We start from the raw sequence: 18,231 nt of genomic DNA, 5'->3' as shown, positions 1-18,231 counted from the left end.
CCCTTCCTAGTGACCACCTACATAATATGAAGGTTTTGCTGTCACTGTTGATAGATGCTACAGCAAGCTGCCCCAATACCTACTTTAAAGCATCATGTAGGTGGGATCTTACTATGTACAATCTTAAAATATATTACAGACCTTTAGTTTCAGCTGTTCACAGGTGGCCCTGGAAATCTCTGATCTACAATCATTTGTACTTTTGCCAAGACCTAAGTGGGCATGTGCTGTGTGAGGTTGCTGTGGAGAAAGTGAGGCTCTTAGCTTCGCGGTGAGCCTAGCTGGGCCCCAGATCTGCACCCACTTTTCTGAAAGGTTAGAAACCATATGGAAAATGGCCCAGAAACAAAAGTCAGCTGTTAGTTTTTCATTTGGAGAGTATTTTGGAAGAACTTCAGAATGTTTCTTAACAAATGGCAAGGCTCGACTCTATTTCGCTTTTAATGGAAACACCCTCCTTCTCAAATCAGCTACGATTCTCCAGAACCCTACTTTACACATTTTCAGAAAATCATCTAATTTCTTAATACCTGTTAGGTAAGATTAAACTATGCATTGCTACCCAGATGCATCTCAAGATATGAAAACGTCATTTTTCGTACTTTAATTGCAGGCTTAATTTTTTTTCTAGGCAGTTATTTCTTCATACCTAAATAGGAAAGTGGTTTTTATTTCTCTGTCAGTTTTCCATTTTATTTAAAACAAGTGACCCTACTATTGATTTGACTCCATTTTGTGATCTAAAAGCTCTGGTTTTGGAGGCAGATGGTACTGAGGTCACAAGATTCATTGTGCTCTGTAGCGAGTGAGTGCGTTCGTATGTATATGTGTGTAAGTGTGGAGATTGGGTCCGTGTGTGCTGAGGGCTTTAGAGTGGCGTGTGTGTGTGGCTGAACCTCCTCATTTGTGTCTCTCCGACTTTGTGTGTTCTGCGAACTGGTGTCTCTTAGAGGAGCGCCTAACACATAGCAGGGGCTGTAAATGTTTGGCAAATATCTGCATGTGCTGCTGCCGTGAGCTTTGTCCATCGTGCAGGAGGGCCACTTGCCCACTGTTTTAAAAATATGGAGGAGAGGAGGAGAGCCCCAAAGGGATAGTCCCATTTCCCAGGGCCCTGTGGCAGTGTGTAAGTACCCCTCATTCTGTATAATAGATGTAGCACATAGAGTATTTTTTCCAAAGTAAATAGAATCACATTTTCAGTGCCATAGGGAATTTGTTCTTAACAAGTACTCTCTGGTGAATTCCTTGTGAAATGAACATCTAACATAAGTTAAACCCTGATTTGTTTTGTTCATGTTTGGTTTTATGTATAAATTTTCATTATATTAAAACTGTGCAAAACCCTCATTAATCCTCATTGTCCATATGGATTTTTTAATCAAACACCTGACACTTTGTGTTTTGCATGTACTTCCAGGTCATGTTCCTTGGGGAGCTGGAAGAAATATTGGATGTGATTGAACCTTCACAGTTTGTTAAAATCCAAGAACCTTTGTTTAAACAAATTGCCAAGTGTGTCTCTAGCCCCCATTTTCAGGTTAGTAATAAGAGGGCATGAGCCAGAGGGGCTTATACAACACGTATTATTTTGGTAAAGTTTCATTGGTATTGAAAGAAGTGTAACGGACACTAGCTACCTGTTGTTTTTATTGGCTGTTTTTTCACACGATGACAATGCTTTTGGTAATCACCACCTTCATCTTAACACTTGCTACATGACAGCCACTGTGATGGTGCTTTCTGCCCAGTAACTTGAATTCTCAGGACCACTCTGCAAGGAGGGCATTATGATTTTTACAGATGTAAACACTGACCCTCAAAGTGGTAAAATAACATGTCTCAAGTAAAAGGGCTGAATAAGAGGTGAACTGTTAGGGCTCCTATAGTGTGTAGGAGAGAATGCTGAATAAAGCTTAAAAGAAAAAGAGAATGCTGACATTCTATACTGTGCCAGATGTTTTACATACGTTACTCCTAAACTTCAGATTATCCTCTGAGGCTTCCCCCCCCCACCTCCACTTTCTAGATGAGAAAAATGAGGCTCAGAGAATGATTTGCTCAAGTTCCCCAGTTAACAGGGAGTGGGGAGTCCCATAGGCGTAGCTTCTGGTGAAAGCCCGTGCCCTTCCTGTGGCACCACTCTGCCTCCTTGTGGCCGCTCTGGGAGAACACAGGGAGGGTGAGCCTGGGCAACCCTTTTCTCGACTGGGGACATTTTAGCAGTGCTGTGGGACCCGCACTGGAGAGAAGAAGGTGATCTTGGGTGAAACACGTTAGGTTTTATACTTTGGCTGTCTCACTAAAGGTCCAAGTCACAGACCTAGAGAATTGACTCTTTATATACTGCCTGTTGATTTGAAGACACTGTTCAGATTGTAGTTGGCAGCACAGAACCCCATTGCTAACATGGGGGACTTGATGGTGGACTTTTCTCTGAGCTGTCATTATCCTGCATAGTTAGAGACACTGGCTGTAGTTGTTGTTTTAATTTTTGACCTAAAGACATCTTAGTATGTCAAGTCAGTGATCTTATGACAACCTTGCAATTGTACCACAAAGCCAAAACAAACAAACAAAAAAAGAGTAGAAACCATTACATGAACCATTACCTTCAGATGATATGACACGTCTAGATTTTTTTAAAAATGCGGGACACTATGTAGATGTTTTACATGTTACACATGGCCTGTGGTGCTCAAATATCTGGATTGTTTACCTTATTTTTCAGTTTGTATCATGTGTTTGTGGTAATGGAGGGCAAAGAGCAGGACTCTCTTTTCAGATGAGAACCACCAGGGAGCCTTAAATGAAGCTCAGAAGCTTAGAAAGGAGACAGAGTGTCGTAATTAGCTAGGGCTGTGTCTTAGGGCTACTCTAACGAAATACCACAGACTCTGGTGGCTTATAAACAACAGAAATTTTTTCTCACAGTCCTGGAGGCTGGCAGTCTGAAATCAGGGTGGCAACACAGTTGGGTGAGGGCTCTCTTCTGGGTCACAGACTTCTCGCTGTATCCTCACATGGTGGAAGGGGCTAGGGAGCTCTTGGGAGCCTCTTTTAAAAGGCACCAATCTCATCATCTTTGGAGGTTAGGGTCTCAACATAGGAGTTTTGGGGGAACACAGACATTTAGACTGCAGCAGGCTTCCATAACAAAACACCCCACACTGTGTGGCCTAAACAACAGGAATTGATTTCTCATAGTTCTGTAGGCTGGAAGTCTGAGATCCGAGTGCCAGCGTGGTATGCTTCTGTGAGGGCTCTTTCTGGCTTGCACATCTTCTCACTGTGTCCTCACATGGCCTTTCCCTCCTGCATGCTTCAGGAAAGAGAAGGAAATCTCTCTCTTCCTCTCCGTATAAGGCCACCAAGCCTATCGTATTAGGGCCCCACCCATATGACCTCATTTAACCTTAATTAACTCCTATCTCCAAATGCACTCACACTAGGGGTTAGGGCTTCAGCATTTGGATTTCCTGCAGGAGGGGGAGACGGGGATGGAGGTAGGGGGGTTGGGGACACAATTCAGTCCATAGCAGAAGGAAAAAGAATTTTAAATTCCTTGACAGAAGTAAAACTGAGAACAAAAGAAAGAAGGAGAGTAAAGAAGTTCTTTGTTCATTCATTGAGTGTTCATTGGTTCATCCAGCAAACATTTATCGAGTGTCACTCTGTGTAGTCAGATGCCGCTCACTACTTGCCCAGGTGTGGCACTGGGGTTAGAAGGCTCTGAGCTAGAGACACTGCACTGTGTGTGTGCGGGAGGACAGTGGGTCCCAGGAAAGTAGTGGTTCTGTCCTGCTGTCAGACATGCTAATTTTCACTTTGCATAAACAGTACCTTTCCTCTTTAAAGGGCTTTGCTGGATACTGACTTTCTTTCTGTAAGTGATTTTACATATTGATAAATAGATACATAGAACTTAGGATACTTATTAGCATTAAGTAGCAGGTAAATACTAGACTCCTAGTTGGATACAGGAGAAGCCTAGGTCTCTCTTCCTTTACCAGCATCCCCTTGTGGCCTCTTTAGAAGTTTCTCCTGTGGGCTGTTTTCAGAGCAGCCTCATCCCTGTTCCTTCTCTTCGCCCCGCCCTTCCCTTGCCTTGTGCTCTGCCTGCCTCAGCCACACGTGTGCTTCGTGTTTCGAGACACGTTGTCCATGTTGGTGCCTCTGCCCCCCTTTCCTGTAATTCCTTTGGCCTGGAATGCCCTTTGCTTCTTTCCTTCATCCTTCAAAGCCCAGCTTAGACGCTATGGCCTACGGTACACTTCTGCCACTCTTCCTCTCCCCTGAGTCATCTGGATTGCTCTTTCTGCTCTTTCCTCTGGCACTTTATTTCTAGATCTGATACGGCATCTATCACAGTTCATGTTGGATTGGGGATCGTGGAACCCCCTTTCCCTACCAGCACACGAGCTCCATAGGGATAATGGAGTGAAGAGGTGAAGCAGGGACTTAGGGGTCTGTCACTTGCTAGCCATGTGACCTTGAGGCTATGGCTTATCTCCTCTGAGCCTCAGTTTCCTCATTTGCAAAATAGAAATAATGGTATCTACTCTGTGTGTTGGTTGTGAGGATTAAATGAGAAAATATGTAAGTGAAACACTTACCACAGTGCCTGGCATATAGTAAACATTCAATATTTGTGAATTATTTTCTTTGTACTCTCAGTGTCTAGTGCCTTATGAGACCCAGGATTTTTTTGTGAACCAAATTGAATAATGTAAATGGAAAGGTTCTAATTTCTCAGAGTCTATTGGTGGGCACAGGTTGTACCATTTTATTAAATTAAATGATTACATTTAAGTTAAATTTATTTAATTAAAACATAATTTCTTAATCTGTATGAATAAAAGAAGCCACTCTTTTTTCCCTTTCCCCATATAACTACTCTTTTTAGAGGCTTTTAGATTTTTTTTTTTGATACTTTGGTTTATTGGAATTATTATTGTTATTTTAGATTACTTTTTAGATTTTTTTTTTGAGGCCTTCCTCTGAATTCAGAGAGTCAGTTGATAAATGTGGCAGTCAGAAAAGAGGGGTCTGAGATAGCAAGCGAATGTACGTACAGCCAGTATCCCTGAGTCCTAAACTGAGTGACTTCCTCCTGGCTTACCCAGTTCAAAGGAAGGGACCAGAAATGAACTCTGGAAAGAGTCTGGGCACTAGACTCACATCCCAGTTTATCATTGACTAGCAGTGTGACTGTGGCCAGGTTCCCGTTCTCTCTGACCCTCAGTGCCCTCTTCTGTACAGTGGTTCCCACTCCTTGCATGGTGGTAAGGATGACACATTCTGCCTGCAGGGTGGGCACAGTGCCTGGCCATAGGAGGTGCTTAGCAAATGCGCCTGCTCTGCAGGGATGGGCAGCTGGGTTTTCTTCAGCAGCTACTGACTGAAGGCCAGCCACGCGCTGCGCCTTGTGGTTGATCTACAGTGTGCGGGATGAAAGAGGTGAGCCAGGAAGGGGATTAAAGTGATGGGGAAAACAGTGTAGCATATAGAAGTAGGGTGAGGGTGTCTGGAGCTTGCGAGCTGTGTAGGGAAAATGTGGAATCAGATGAAATGGGCATTGTTAAAGGAGAATATAAATAAGTAGGTAGGAAAACTTCTTTTTCTTCCCCAAATTGATGAACCACTTTGGAACTTTCTGAAAGATTTTAAACCCCCAAAAATGTAAAGTGTGATTAATATTTAATTTTATACTTGATTGAATGATATTAAGATAGTCTTAAAATACTTTTGTTTAAAGAGATTATAATTTTGTTTTATCTTTGTCTTTCTCTCTCTCTTAACATTTTATTTTTATTTTCTCAAAGGTGGCGGAAAGGGCACTCTATTATTGGAATAATGAATACATCATGAGTTTGATAGAAGAAAACTCTAATGTCATCCTTCCCATCATGTTTTCCAGTCTTTATAGGATTTCAAAAGAACATTGGAATCCGTAGGTTTTCACAGTTTTCCCCCTCTGTCCCTCCCTCCTCCCCTTCCTTCCTTCCTTCCTTCCTTGCTTCCTTCCTTCTTCCCTCCCCCCACCCTCCATCCCTTCTTCCCTCTTTCTCTCTCTCCCCCTCCTTTGGCCTCTCTTCCTCCCTCCTTCTCTTTTGCTTATTAATAAAATGTCTTGTATGTATGCTATGTGTCAGATGTTGTGCTTGATGCTGAAGATAGATATGTGAAAAGATAAAATCCCTACAATTTAGACATTCACTGACTGGTTGGGGAGACCCACAAATAAACAGATATTTTATAAAACAGTGTTTTAAGTGCCGTTATATTCAGATATCTGTTTACTTGAGGGCTTCTTGACCTGTCTGTGAATGTAGCAGAGGTATTTTGGGGATGCTCTGGGTCAAGAGGAGAAGTTTGTGGATATTGATAGGGTGATGATGCTCAAACGGAACCTTAAAAGAATTTGGCAGGTGGATGGGATGGAGAAGTCCATTCAGATAGTGGGTCTACCCATCACAGAAAAAAGTCACAAAACGGTAAGAAGCACCTGTCATGTTCTGAGACCTGTGAATTTGGGAGGGCTGAAGCACAAGGGCTTTTGGGGAGGTTGCTGGAAGATAGGGTTAGAAAGTGGAGTGGTGCCCACGTGAGTCTTCACCAAGTGGATGATAAGGAAACACTAAAGAGTTGTAAGAAGGGAAGTGCTCTGAACTGATTTGCATTTTAACAAGATCCATTTCTTAAAAACCAGTTCAGTCACTATATGGGTTCTCTAGGGGGAGAAACATTTTAAAATGTTCAAAGAGGATTTTATCATCTAGTCTTATGGAAGTTAAAGCATTCTGTATTTGAAGAGCTTTACATATTTCTCTGTGGAATAGAAAGAAAATTTAATGTGGCATTAAAAATTAGAGATAATTTAGTATATTCGTAGTATGTTTGTCTAAAAGTTTTACATACAGCTATAAAATACCATATTTCTTACTTTTCACATTTGTCAAATTTTATGACTAAAACTTATAAAAATAAAGAGCTAGCAGACAAATCTCATTATGTAGATAGCCTCTGGAGAACCTAGAGAGTGCTTCCAGCAAGTGTCTGTAACTGCTCAGTAGACTGTATTTGGCTCTTCTCCATCACTGCCCATCCTATTTGAGAAGGTCGTTCCCCATAAGTTTCCCTTTTAATGGACACAGGGCAGAAGCAACACAGCAAGTCCACTTTCTTATGAATGTTTTAGAAACATCAAACCCAGGGTTTATTATATGGCCTAACTTTTACCAATGCCTTTTTCAGTGGTATTCGAAACACATTAAAGGGAAGTAATGTCGTGTAGTTTTGCAAAGGGCAATGTTATTTAGACTCTAGTCTGAAGATACCAAGCCCGTCATGGCAGAGTCCTCACATTGCCAAGAGCTTATTCTTCCACTGGATAAGCATAGGCAGCCGTTTGGCTCTTTAGCTGTTTAGTATTCCACAGCTAGTAGCAGCCATCACCAGCTTGCCAGTTACCTTACCAGCCTGTGTATTGGGTCAGCAAGGGGACTAAGGAGTGGATGGACTGATGCAAATCCCAACTAGAGACATAACTCGTAGTAAACTGCCCAGCTTACAGAGGCTTGGTATCATCTTTGAATATGAATTATAGATATATAAAATTTGTTACCATGGGAACAGCCTTTGATTTTGATGAATTATGTATATTATCACTTTAAAAATAAAATTCTATGCAAATTCAGGTCTCAAAGGTTGGTCCTACCACAGGTGCTCATTTTTAGGGTGAAGTTGCTTTATTTTTATGCTTGCCTTTTTATTAAATGAAATTAACAAGTGCCCACAGGCAAGTCTATTCTGGGTGCCCATAATTAGGAGGGCAAAATTAGATTTTGTTTTTCTAATCCTGCCAACCCCTCAGAAAGATATCTTACCTAAAGAATGTAGCTCTCTTGATGTGGAAGTGAATTGTAGGTCATTTCTAGTTGTTCCAACTAAAAAGGGATGGAGACTATGCAGTGTGAGGCGCTCGTTCAGGTAAAGGCTGTACACCCGCTTTCTTCATTCAGCATCCCATTATGTGGGACTAACCAATACATTCCCTCCTCTCTGTGCTTCCAGGGCTATCGTGGCGTTAGTGTACAATGTGTTGAAGGCGTTTATGGAAATGAACAGCACCATGTTTGATGAGCTGACAGCCACATACAAGTCAGATCGTCAGCGGTAACTTTTTAAAGCTTTTTTGTCAGCCGTGCATAATACTATTGAGTTCTTTTTTTGGCTCTTTGCTGAAGTTGCCTAATTGTACCTGAAATCCTAAGCAGCAAATTTTATTTATTTCCATATTCATTTTCGCATGCTCATTAGCTGCGACTTTATTAGTCTGCCACTGGGTAACAAAGTGTCATTTTGAAAAAGGCTGCTTTCCTTCTTCCCTTCCATAATGTTTCTCTTCTGCCTCAGGGTTAAGAGCCTGGCACATAACTGGTATTTCAGGTCCACTTAAGGGGACCATCAGGTAGTTTGCCATCTGGAGTCGCTCCCATTCTGAACTAGAATGGGGCTGATTTGTACTTCACTCCAGCAGCAGGAAAGATGAGGCACCGTTTTTGTTTAGCTCTTTGGCCCAGAACTTACTTTCTATACTAGAAGCCAACAAACTCCTTACGATTTAGAGAGCAGTGAAAAGAACAAGGAGGTAAAGTGTATTATACAAATCTTGAAATGTTTAAGATCAAAGGGGAGCAGAAACCAGTTGAACTCTTTATAGTAAATGCTCTGGTTTAGTAGGCCTTCCTTGAGTTCGTTTACATGATTCTTCAATTTTGTTATTTCTTGTTCAATGTGTTCACTTTCCAAAAGATGTTGTCTTAGTCCGTTTGGGCTGCTATGACAAAAGACCACATTATGGGTATTTTATGGGTAGCTTATAAAGAACAAAAATGTATTGCTTACAGTTCTGGAGTCTAGAAGTCCAAGAGCATGGCACCAGCATGGTTGGATGAGGGACCTCTTTCTGGTTCATAGCTGGTCTCACTATGTCTTCACATGGTGGAAGGGACGAGGGATCTCTGTGGGGTCTCTTTTATAAAAGAGCACTAATCCCATCCATGAGGGCTCCACCCTCATGACCTAATCACTTCCCCAAAGCCCCACCTACTAATACCGTCACCTCTGTGGGTTAGGATTTCAGCATATGAATTTTGGGGGCACACAGATATTCAGACCCTGGTTTGATATACTTGGAGAGATTGAGGAAAGTCTGGAGAGCTTGTTAGTAGTTGAGCCTCTGGGTTGGCTTTTCTCATCCAGAAGAAAATGTCAGCTTTGTGTATATCATAAAACCACGGACCTGCAAGGATCCCAGAGTTTTCATACTCAAGACCTGGCTGAACCTCCTGAGCAAAACTTTCTGTGGTTCCCTTGCATCTTTGCCCAATTTTTAATGTGTTACTTGGATTTTAGATAAAAAGAGCAATGAAAGGAAAGGTTTGGTGGCAGGGACAAAGGACCTTCACAGTGATTTTTTTTTTTAATTACCAGGATGCAGTATAGAAAAGCGACTTAATTATGGAATATGGCAAGTGTTTAATGGTAGAGGGAAGAGACTGAGGTTTTTTATGCCACATTGAAATAAATACCAGTTATTGGATATGTTGTACCATACCTAAAGAACTTTTAATTTACTATACAGTATTTATAGTTGCTGCAAATCATTAAATTTATAGTAACCCTCCATGTTCCAAACTTAAATTAAAATCTTTAAAAAAATGTTATTTAAGTAAAGGAGATACAGGACACATTTTTATATTGTGACATACAATTAAGGAGTGCATTGTACATAATATCCTTTCTTTTATGGTAAGTAAAAACCCATTTTTATTGTCCTAGTTGAATAAGGATTAAATATGTAGAATTCCATTAAGACTATTAAAGACCTTATTTCTAAAATATTCAAATCGATTGAATTAAATTCATTCATTTCTGTTGAATTTCAGAACTGTTTTCTGATCATTTATCATTTAAACTAAATAGGCCAAACTCTTGAAAAGGATAGGAATGAACCAAGGGGACCAGGAATAGACACTATGAAGCTGATTCTGATAATCTGGTATATTAAAGCGACTTATAGTGAGTGGACTTTCTTAATGACAGAAGGGTTTTTTTAAAGCCAGGGTAATATTTTGTCAAGTGAGCAATAGAAGGTTGTACTGAATAGTTGGAAATACTGGTTTTTCCATGGATGTGGGAAGAGAAAAAGAGACTAAAGAGATTTATTTGGTATTGTTAGACAAGAAATGAAAGGAGGATTTCACTTCCGGAAGGCAAGAAGTAACTAACTGTTTCAGTTCAGATCAAAATTTTTTAAGTATTACAAATCTGAAAACAGGTGGGTGGAGTAAGTAACACTGATAGATATTGATACATATGCCAACATTAGTGCTCTGTGAAATTGAAATTGGAAGAGAGTTTGACATTATCCCTAGTATGACAACTTGGTGGAGTTTTAAATTGCCACCTACAGGGAGAGAGAAAAGTGGGAAAGAATGGGGGTGACAGAAGCTATCTCAGAAATATTTAGGATTTTTGAAGATAAAGTTGTCAGTGTAAAAGATGTATGATAACTCAGCAAGAAGTTCGTCTGGAAGAAAAGCCCCACAGGATAGACTGCGATGATTGCCATGCAACTCTTGATCAAAGGCTCGTGAAATGCTTCAGTAACAAGATGAGTGTTTTAATCATGTCAGCACTTAATTTCAGCTGCAGATTAGGGCAGTGAGAACCTAACATATGTTTAAGCTGTTTTTTAGTTGGATAAGGTCTCTAAGCCCTTGCTTACCATCTTCTTCCTCCTCCAAACAGGAAGATCAATATGCATTGAAACTCAGCAGGATCTGTAGAATTTACTTTTAAATCAGTGTTCTGTGATAACATTTATTTAGACCTAATATTATCCCCAGACTGTACTGAGAAACCAAAAGTGGTAATTTACCAAACAGCTTGCTTTACAGTTAAGAATCTAGTATCCATAATGGTTGGAGAATTATCTAATCTTGCCCTTGTTACCCTATAAATAAAAATTTTCAGGATTAAAATTACCAAATAGGTAATTGTTTGAAAAACTATTACACTCATTGAAATTCATATTGTGCAGATTGTATTTGAGCTGGTTGGAACTAGTTGTAGTAAACAAGGCTTAAATTACCGAAATAATAATTATAAAATGATAATATTAATTACCATATTATATAATTAAATGTTCCCTCAATACTGTAGTGGAATGAGGTTATAAAATTCCTTAGATATTTCTAGAGACATTTTGGCGGGGGGGATGAAGATTAATTTCTGTTGCTGTAGATATCAATATAACTTTAAAAAAATTGGTGACAATAAAAAATATGAGGCAATGGAATTATATACACATTTCACTTAACCTATGTGGATTTCCTTCCCTGAGTACATATTGTACTGTAGTGAAGTACAAAATTCTTACTTAAGTGAAGTTAAATTCTTACCAAGTGAAGTTGCACAAGGACCATAATCTGCCATGCCTGGGGTGGCAGAGCCCCTGTTTTCAGGATTTATCTGAATTTATGGATTCACAAATGTTATCTGGGTCTGCTGTTTACTGGTTCATCACAACATGAAGAAACTAGGGACAGTGTAGTGAATTATTTTTAATAAGTATGAAATTATTTAATGTATAGTATAGCCATGTATTCCTGGTTTGTGGACTTACTACTTCATTGATGTTAAAGTTAACATTCTTTATTTTATAAAAATATGGTAATCTAAAAATGTCCTTGGCAAAATAAAATTTGTTTACCCTATCTATCTATCTATCTATCTATCTATCTATCTATCTATCTATCTATTTATTTTTGGCTGTGTTGGGTCTTCGTTGCTGTGTACAGGCTTTCTCTAGTTGCGGTGAGTGGGGGCTACTCTTCGTTGAGGCACCCAGGCTTCTCATTGCGGTGATTTCTCTTGTTGCAGAGCACGGGCTCTGGGCACACGGGCTTCTGTGGCTCTAGAGCGCAGGCTCAGTAGTTGTGGCGCTCAGGCTTAGTTGCTCCGCGGCATGTGGGATCTTCCTGGACCAGGGCTCGAACCTGTGTCCCCTGCATTGGCAGGTGGATTCTTAACCACTGTGCCACCAGGGGAGTCCCTACCCTATTTTGAACATCTAGTTTTTTGGTAAATTTTTCCAAACAGTGAAATCTGAAAAGTCTGGAAGTCATTAGTCAAATTGATATTGAGCCAAATTTGAAGGCTTGGAACATTAAAAATTTAATACCCAATAATATCAACAAAGTTCTGTCCAGAATTAAAACTGAAATCACAGAAGAATGTTTAATTTGTCCATATATATAGGTATAAAATAAGTTAGTAATGTGGATTTTGTGGTTTAATACTTGTAAGAACAAGATTCTGCTAAAGAGTTTACATATACATAATGTAAGAAAAATGAGTAATAATAAAGAGGAAGTATATTTTCTTGACCTACTACATTCTTTGTATCAGTGTCATCTCTAGCAACCCTTTTGAGAAACTATTTAGAGACAAAAAGGAAATCAGATTTGAACTAGACCCAAAGTAAAAATGAATAATGTACCATTGGTTTTAGGCTAACAGATACATAAAAATGATCATCATTTTTCTTTCTTGGTAATTTTGAAGTTAATTTTCTTTATTAAGCTAAGTATAAAGGGATATTAATGTGAAATATTAAAATATTCTTGTCATCTCCTACTCTATTTTATGTCTATATATGTGTCAAGAAAAAATAAAAAGCAAGAGAGAGAAAAACCAAAAATGCCAAACTTTTCAGAGACCTTTTAAAAAGTCTGGGGAAAAGTATGTCAAAGGGGCAGTTATTGTTGGATAATCTCTTTACACTTTCTCAGTTGTTTACCTTGTATTCTATTTTTTCCCCAGTGAGAAAAAGAAAGAAAAGGAGCGTGAAGAATTGTGGAAAAAACTGGAGGATCTGGAGTTAAAGAGAGGTCTTAGACGTGATGGGATAATTCCAACTTAACAAAAATAATGACAACAACCTTACTAACCTGTGGAGTCACACATTTATGTAGTAGAAGATGGAGCAGCAGTTTTCTGTATTGTGCAACTTTACAGTAGATTTCACATTTGTTTCATTATTACAACAGCACTGTATATACCTGTCTCTAAGTAAAGGAAAAAAAAATAAGGACTTCAGTCCAAAGTTTGGACAGTAGATGGACTTCTCAGAACTTGGCAAACATAATCATTGTTCTAACCCTCTTTAAAAAAAAAAAAAAAAAAGCAGTCTTCGAAGATCTGTCAATGAAATTTGTATATTAAAATTCCATTATTGGGAGTTCCTTATTTATCATTAGCAGAGAGTATGAAACAATTTTCAAATGTGAACAATCTTAAATTTAGCTTGTCTTTCTGCTAAGCTGTTAAGTGTATTTATAGTAAAGGAAGGGAAAAAAAAGACTGTCATTTCCTTATAAGTTTGTATAACATCCTCCTCTGGGTAACTTGACTGTAATTTGACATCTTTTCCTTTTGCACATCTTCATGAGTTGAATGTCCACGTGGAATGGGGCCGTGAATTATAAAGGTCCCCGATCAAAGTTTTGTTCACTGGAGCGAACATCTTTCCAGTAAGCAGGTAGTCCTGGTACTCCTTTAGTTTTAAAATTAGGAGTAAAAGAGAGCAGGTGATAAACATAGTAGGGAAGGGAATTTTGGATTCACGCATCAGTTTATGGTGACTCCAAATCAATGTCTTGAATCCTTTGAAAACAGGCACTGGGACATCATAGGGTTCAGTACCTGACCAGTATTAGTTACGTACGTCATTGAACACACAAACCAGAGATGTTTTAGAAATGTCAGAAGACATCCTTTTGGACCATTTTGAAATAAGAAAGACAAACACTAAACAGTACAACCATGAAACTGATCACCAGGATTGCGAACCTAATTGGGAATAGAGTTGAGCAAACAGCTTGGACTGTTTGGAGTTGTTGCCTTACTTTTTAATATGTATTTATAAAGTATTCCAGCAAAAGAGGATGAAGCCTCTGGGAAAAAAACAAACGTATTACAGTGTTTTTTGTAGATTCTCATTCTATATCCCATCACAGCGCCAGCCCTGTTTTTAGCCAGAAAGGATTCAGGATAAACATTATTATGCATTCTGAATTGAATGCGTATTCCTAACTACTGTATTTGTTACCAAAAGTGGTTCTACAAATGCTACTGAAAAAATCTGGAAATTCCTAATGTCCTGAGTATTAATAATAAAGTTTAAAAATGCTTTTATATCAAAGGTGCATTGTGACCAAATTGTTTAAGAAAAACAAAAAACAAAATCTAAGGCTGTATTATAGATCTATCTTATTGGCTCTCTGCTTTGTATTTAAAAGAGGAAGCTTACATCTTGGGGAGTTAAAATGCTGATAAAACTTGTGTACATTATGTACTTACCTAAAGCAGTTGCATTATTGTGTACTGAAAGATATGTGTTTTGGGATTTATTTCCAGGATGCTTTTGCTTGTTATGGACTTGGCAGCAGTGAGTTGATAATCCTAAACAATCCCTTCCAGCAGTATTTGTGGTATAGAGCTGATTCTGCGTTCCTGTGTTGAATTGTGATAGTAGCAAACAGGAACATATGAACTGTTGTTGCTCTTAATAGAAATATGGTATCAATATGGGCTTGTATATTTTCTTCCTTCCATTTAAAATATAAGGTAAAATATGCAATTTTATTCTTTACAAGAAAAAAGGAAAAAAAAGAAGCCACTGACCTTTCTCCCCTATTAAGTGTTTCAGGATTATCAGGTCACAGTTTGTGCGTAAAAGTCAGCTGATTATGGATATTGTCATCTCAATAACTTTGTAAAACAAAAACAAAATTTGGCATTGTTAATTCTGAAAAAGAAACAGCAGTAAAAGAGTCATATGCAATACCAAACACAACATGGTTTAATGGAATTAATAGATTTTTTTTTTTTTTTTTATAGAACATTAATGGGAATTCAATGTAAAGCTGGCAGAGGCTGCCAAAGATGAAAACAACTTACTTTAAAAGTACTGGAGCAAAGGTGCAAGTTCAAATGCTAAAGATAAAAATAAATTTGTAACAAATCATCTCCTTTAGCCCTTTGATTTCAGCCTGTTAGTTTTAACTCTGCTTTACATTTAATTTTGACAATATAAACTTTTGTTTGCCATTAATTCATCTTTTTAGATTGAGGACATTACAATCACAGGTTTATGAAATATCTCTGCCCATTAGAATGAAATGCAGTCATTTGAAATGAGAAAGACCAGGATCCTTTTTTGCACCTCACCCTGTCCTCAGAGTTAAGGTGAGAGCTACACCGATATCCTTGATGTCAATTTCATATGTTGATCATTCCAAACTGAGAAGAATAAAGCCAAATTTTAGACGTATTTAAAGAAGTTATTATAGATATATGTCTAAAATTCATAGAGCAACTTCTGAGAAGAAACACTGTCTTTTCTTTTTTAACTGAAAGTGACAATGTGGCATTTGTCATGTTGTGTCCAGTGATGCACAGTAACTGAGGTAATCTGACTGTTGCACTATGTGACATATTTAAGGACGTACTTGCTGCATTTGCAGCAGCCCTCTCTTTGTCCTTTCCCACATTTCTGCTGTTGCTGCAACTTGAGTTAATTGTGACAAATGCATCTTTGTGTTATATTTTGTTTGCTTCCTAATTTCCAGAACTATATATAAATATATTTTTTAAATAGCAAATATTGTAGTTAGTGAGTGATGATCGCTCCAACCTTATCCCTACCATATTGGTTTCAGGGGTAGGATTAAGCGTGTCTTTGGAAGAAAAAACAAAAAACAAAAACAGAACCCTGTGGTTTAGAAGGATGCTGAGGCCTTAGGCTGTGGGCCTAGAACAACCATGTGAGTGAATTGACCCATCTCATACTTTGAATCAAGCATGCATTCCTTTTCTCATTGTGCAGGTGTCTCCAGTTGTTTTCCTTCAGTGTTTTCGTCCTTTTAAATTTTATTATATTTTGCTCTCCCTGACATCTGTTTTTTATAAAATAAAAAATAAAAAAAGTAAGACATAGATAATACCCTCAATGCCTCTGGATACTCACAAGCAGGGTTACGCTCCTTCGTCTTGGGCTTGCTTGCCTAGATGGAAGGGTTTAATTTATTTTGTACCTCCTTCTATGCGTGGGACAGTCCAGGGTGCAGAGCTAGGAATTGCTTATAATTGCACCTGCTATACTTAAATGTATAGCCCTAGGCTCAATCACACTATGGAAAGAAGAAAAAAAAAAGTATATTTAGAGCTTTAAAAGCTTTTTTATTTTTTTGTGGGGATTGGGGGGTGGGAAAGGGAAGATGTATGGATGTTATTGGCATTTTTAAATGTTCAGAGGTTTTTGTTTTGTTTGTTTTGTTTTGTTTCTTCTGTTTTGTTTTTTCTTCCCTTTAATTGGATGCACTGACCTGGCCCAAGAAATGAAGAGATTCTCTCTTTTGATGCTATTACCAATGCTATAACAAAGTGACAGTCACCTATAGCAAAAAGGTGGCACCAGACATGATCAGTGATATTTTATTTGCACATCAATATTTTTATTTTTATATTCTGGCTCAGCTGCTTCTCTGAGTGGAGTTAAGGAATGAGCCACAAAGGATTTTTGTAGTAGCTATATTGGCAATGCATTTTATATTTCTCAGTATTTAATTTTGAAACTCTAAAAGGATTGTGCATCTTGAGAGAAAGTTGAGCAAATTTTAATCTAGTGTTAATTTGTGCTGCTTCTTGTGCACGATAGCAGCAGTAGTATCTCTCTTGGAAATAAACATCCCATATTATGATGTCTATGAATATAGGTTTCCTTTTCTACCCTCCCTCCCTCCCTCCCTCCTTCCTTCCCTCCCTCCCTCCTTTCTTTCCTTCCTTCCTTCCCTTCTCTTTCTTTACTTTTTTGGAAATCACTTATTGTATATGAGTTGTAATCCAGACCTCATGTATCAATGGGGAACTTTCAAATATAAATATTACCAATACATTTTCTGGTTGTTGTCTGAGTTTTGATTGAGGTATAATGAGAATGACATGTCCATTGCTTTTGGTTTGAGGATTTCGCTTTAGCTTCATAAATCTTTTGGTATTTTAGTATTTCATTGTTTTAGCAGGAGAGGGCAGCAAAAGTTCATTTTCCCTGTTAGAAATGCTGTGGTTCATGATTGGTTTTAAATTTAGTCGTGTGTGTGTTTTTTTAAACAGCATCTGTTTGTGGGTAGAGGTAAAAATGAAACATTTTCGCTATGAGAAGTTGCATATGAAAATTATAGACTGGGTCAACCAGACAGTGAAGACTTCTGATCCACATTAAAGTTAAAATGCCACAAAGCAATCTTCCAGCGCTGGCTAAAATGTGCTACTTCCTTTTCAAACACAACAAAATGCAAGCCGAGTCTTAAAACATTTGGAGTTTTAAAATGTCTTTCTTTGAAAATGATTTACTTTCTTCAAAGTGGTAACAGAAACAAAAATGAAGGTGCTCCCAAAGGGAAATGTAACCTTCCCCTTTCACAGGTGTGTGAGAGGTTCTGTACTGTGGGTGCATCCTAATAAAGAAGCAGTGAAGAGTTTTCAGGTGCCTGGCTGTGTGTATTTGTTTGTTTGTCTGTTTCTGACGTCCATGGCCTTTTTGAACCATACTAATGGTAGATTTGATCAATGTAGCTGTGAGGCAGTGGGGTTGGTATGTTCAGGCTTTCAACTTGAGAAAATCAGTTTGTGATTAGGGAGCGGTCCAATGTCTATTGCTGGATCACAAACTACCCCCAAAACTTGGTGACAGAACATTTGTTCACAAATGTAAGGTGTGGGCAGGACTTGGCAATAATGTCTTGTCTGTGCTATTCAAGTATCAACTTGGGTTTATCAAGTGGGGTAGGAGAATTCATTTCCAACATGGCTCACTCATTTGGCTGTTGGCAAGTTGGTGCTGGCTGTTGGCTTGGGGTTCAGCCAGAGGCCTCAGTTCTTCTTGACATGGGCCTCCTTATGGGGATGCCTTCTTGGGCTTCCTCACAGCATGACAACTAGGAATGAGTGTTTTAAGAGACAGGAAGTGGACACTGCTAATACTTTAAGGCCTGGGTCCAGAAATTGTCATGGCATCACTTCTGTAATATTTTCTTGGTCAAACAATGACAAGGTCTGCTCAGATACAAGTGGAGGGGACGTAGGCCTCATCATGAT

General features: G+C 38.7%; 1 protein-coding gene across 3 annotated transcripts in view; it reads left to right on the top strand.

Annotated features, from left to right (window-relative positions):
- Window positions 1–17,615, top strand: part of PPP2R5E (protein phosphatase 2 regulatory subunit B'epsilon) — a 148,254-nt gene extending 130,639 nt beyond the window's left edge. For all 3 annotated transcript variants that reach the window (XM_059914372.1, XM_059914373.1, XM_059914371.1), the window contains 4 exons: window positions 1,421–1,540; window positions 5,826–5,953; window positions 8,077–8,178; window positions 12,895–17,615. In XM_059914372.1, the coding sequence (XP_059770355.1) occupies window positions 1,421–1,540; window positions 5,826–5,953; window positions 8,077–8,178; window positions 12,895–12,994 (450 nt within the window). In that variant the 3' untranslated portion in view covers window positions 12,995–17,615. The remainder of the gene's footprint in view (window positions 1–1,420; window positions 1,541–5,825; window positions 5,954–8,076; window positions 8,179–12,894) is intronic.
- Window positions 17,616–18,231: the final 616 nt, after the last annotated feature.

The sequence above is a fragment of the Balaenoptera ricei genome, chromosome 2 (assembly GCF_028023285.1).
Source record: "Balaenoptera ricei isolate mBalRic1 chromosome 2, mBalRic1.hap2, whole genome shotgun sequence".
Taxonomy (NCBI): domain Eukaryota; kingdom Metazoa; phylum Chordata; class Mammalia; order Artiodactyla; family Balaenopteridae; genus Balaenoptera; species Balaenoptera ricei.
This window is presented reverse-complemented; position numbering and strand designations above follow the sequence as displayed.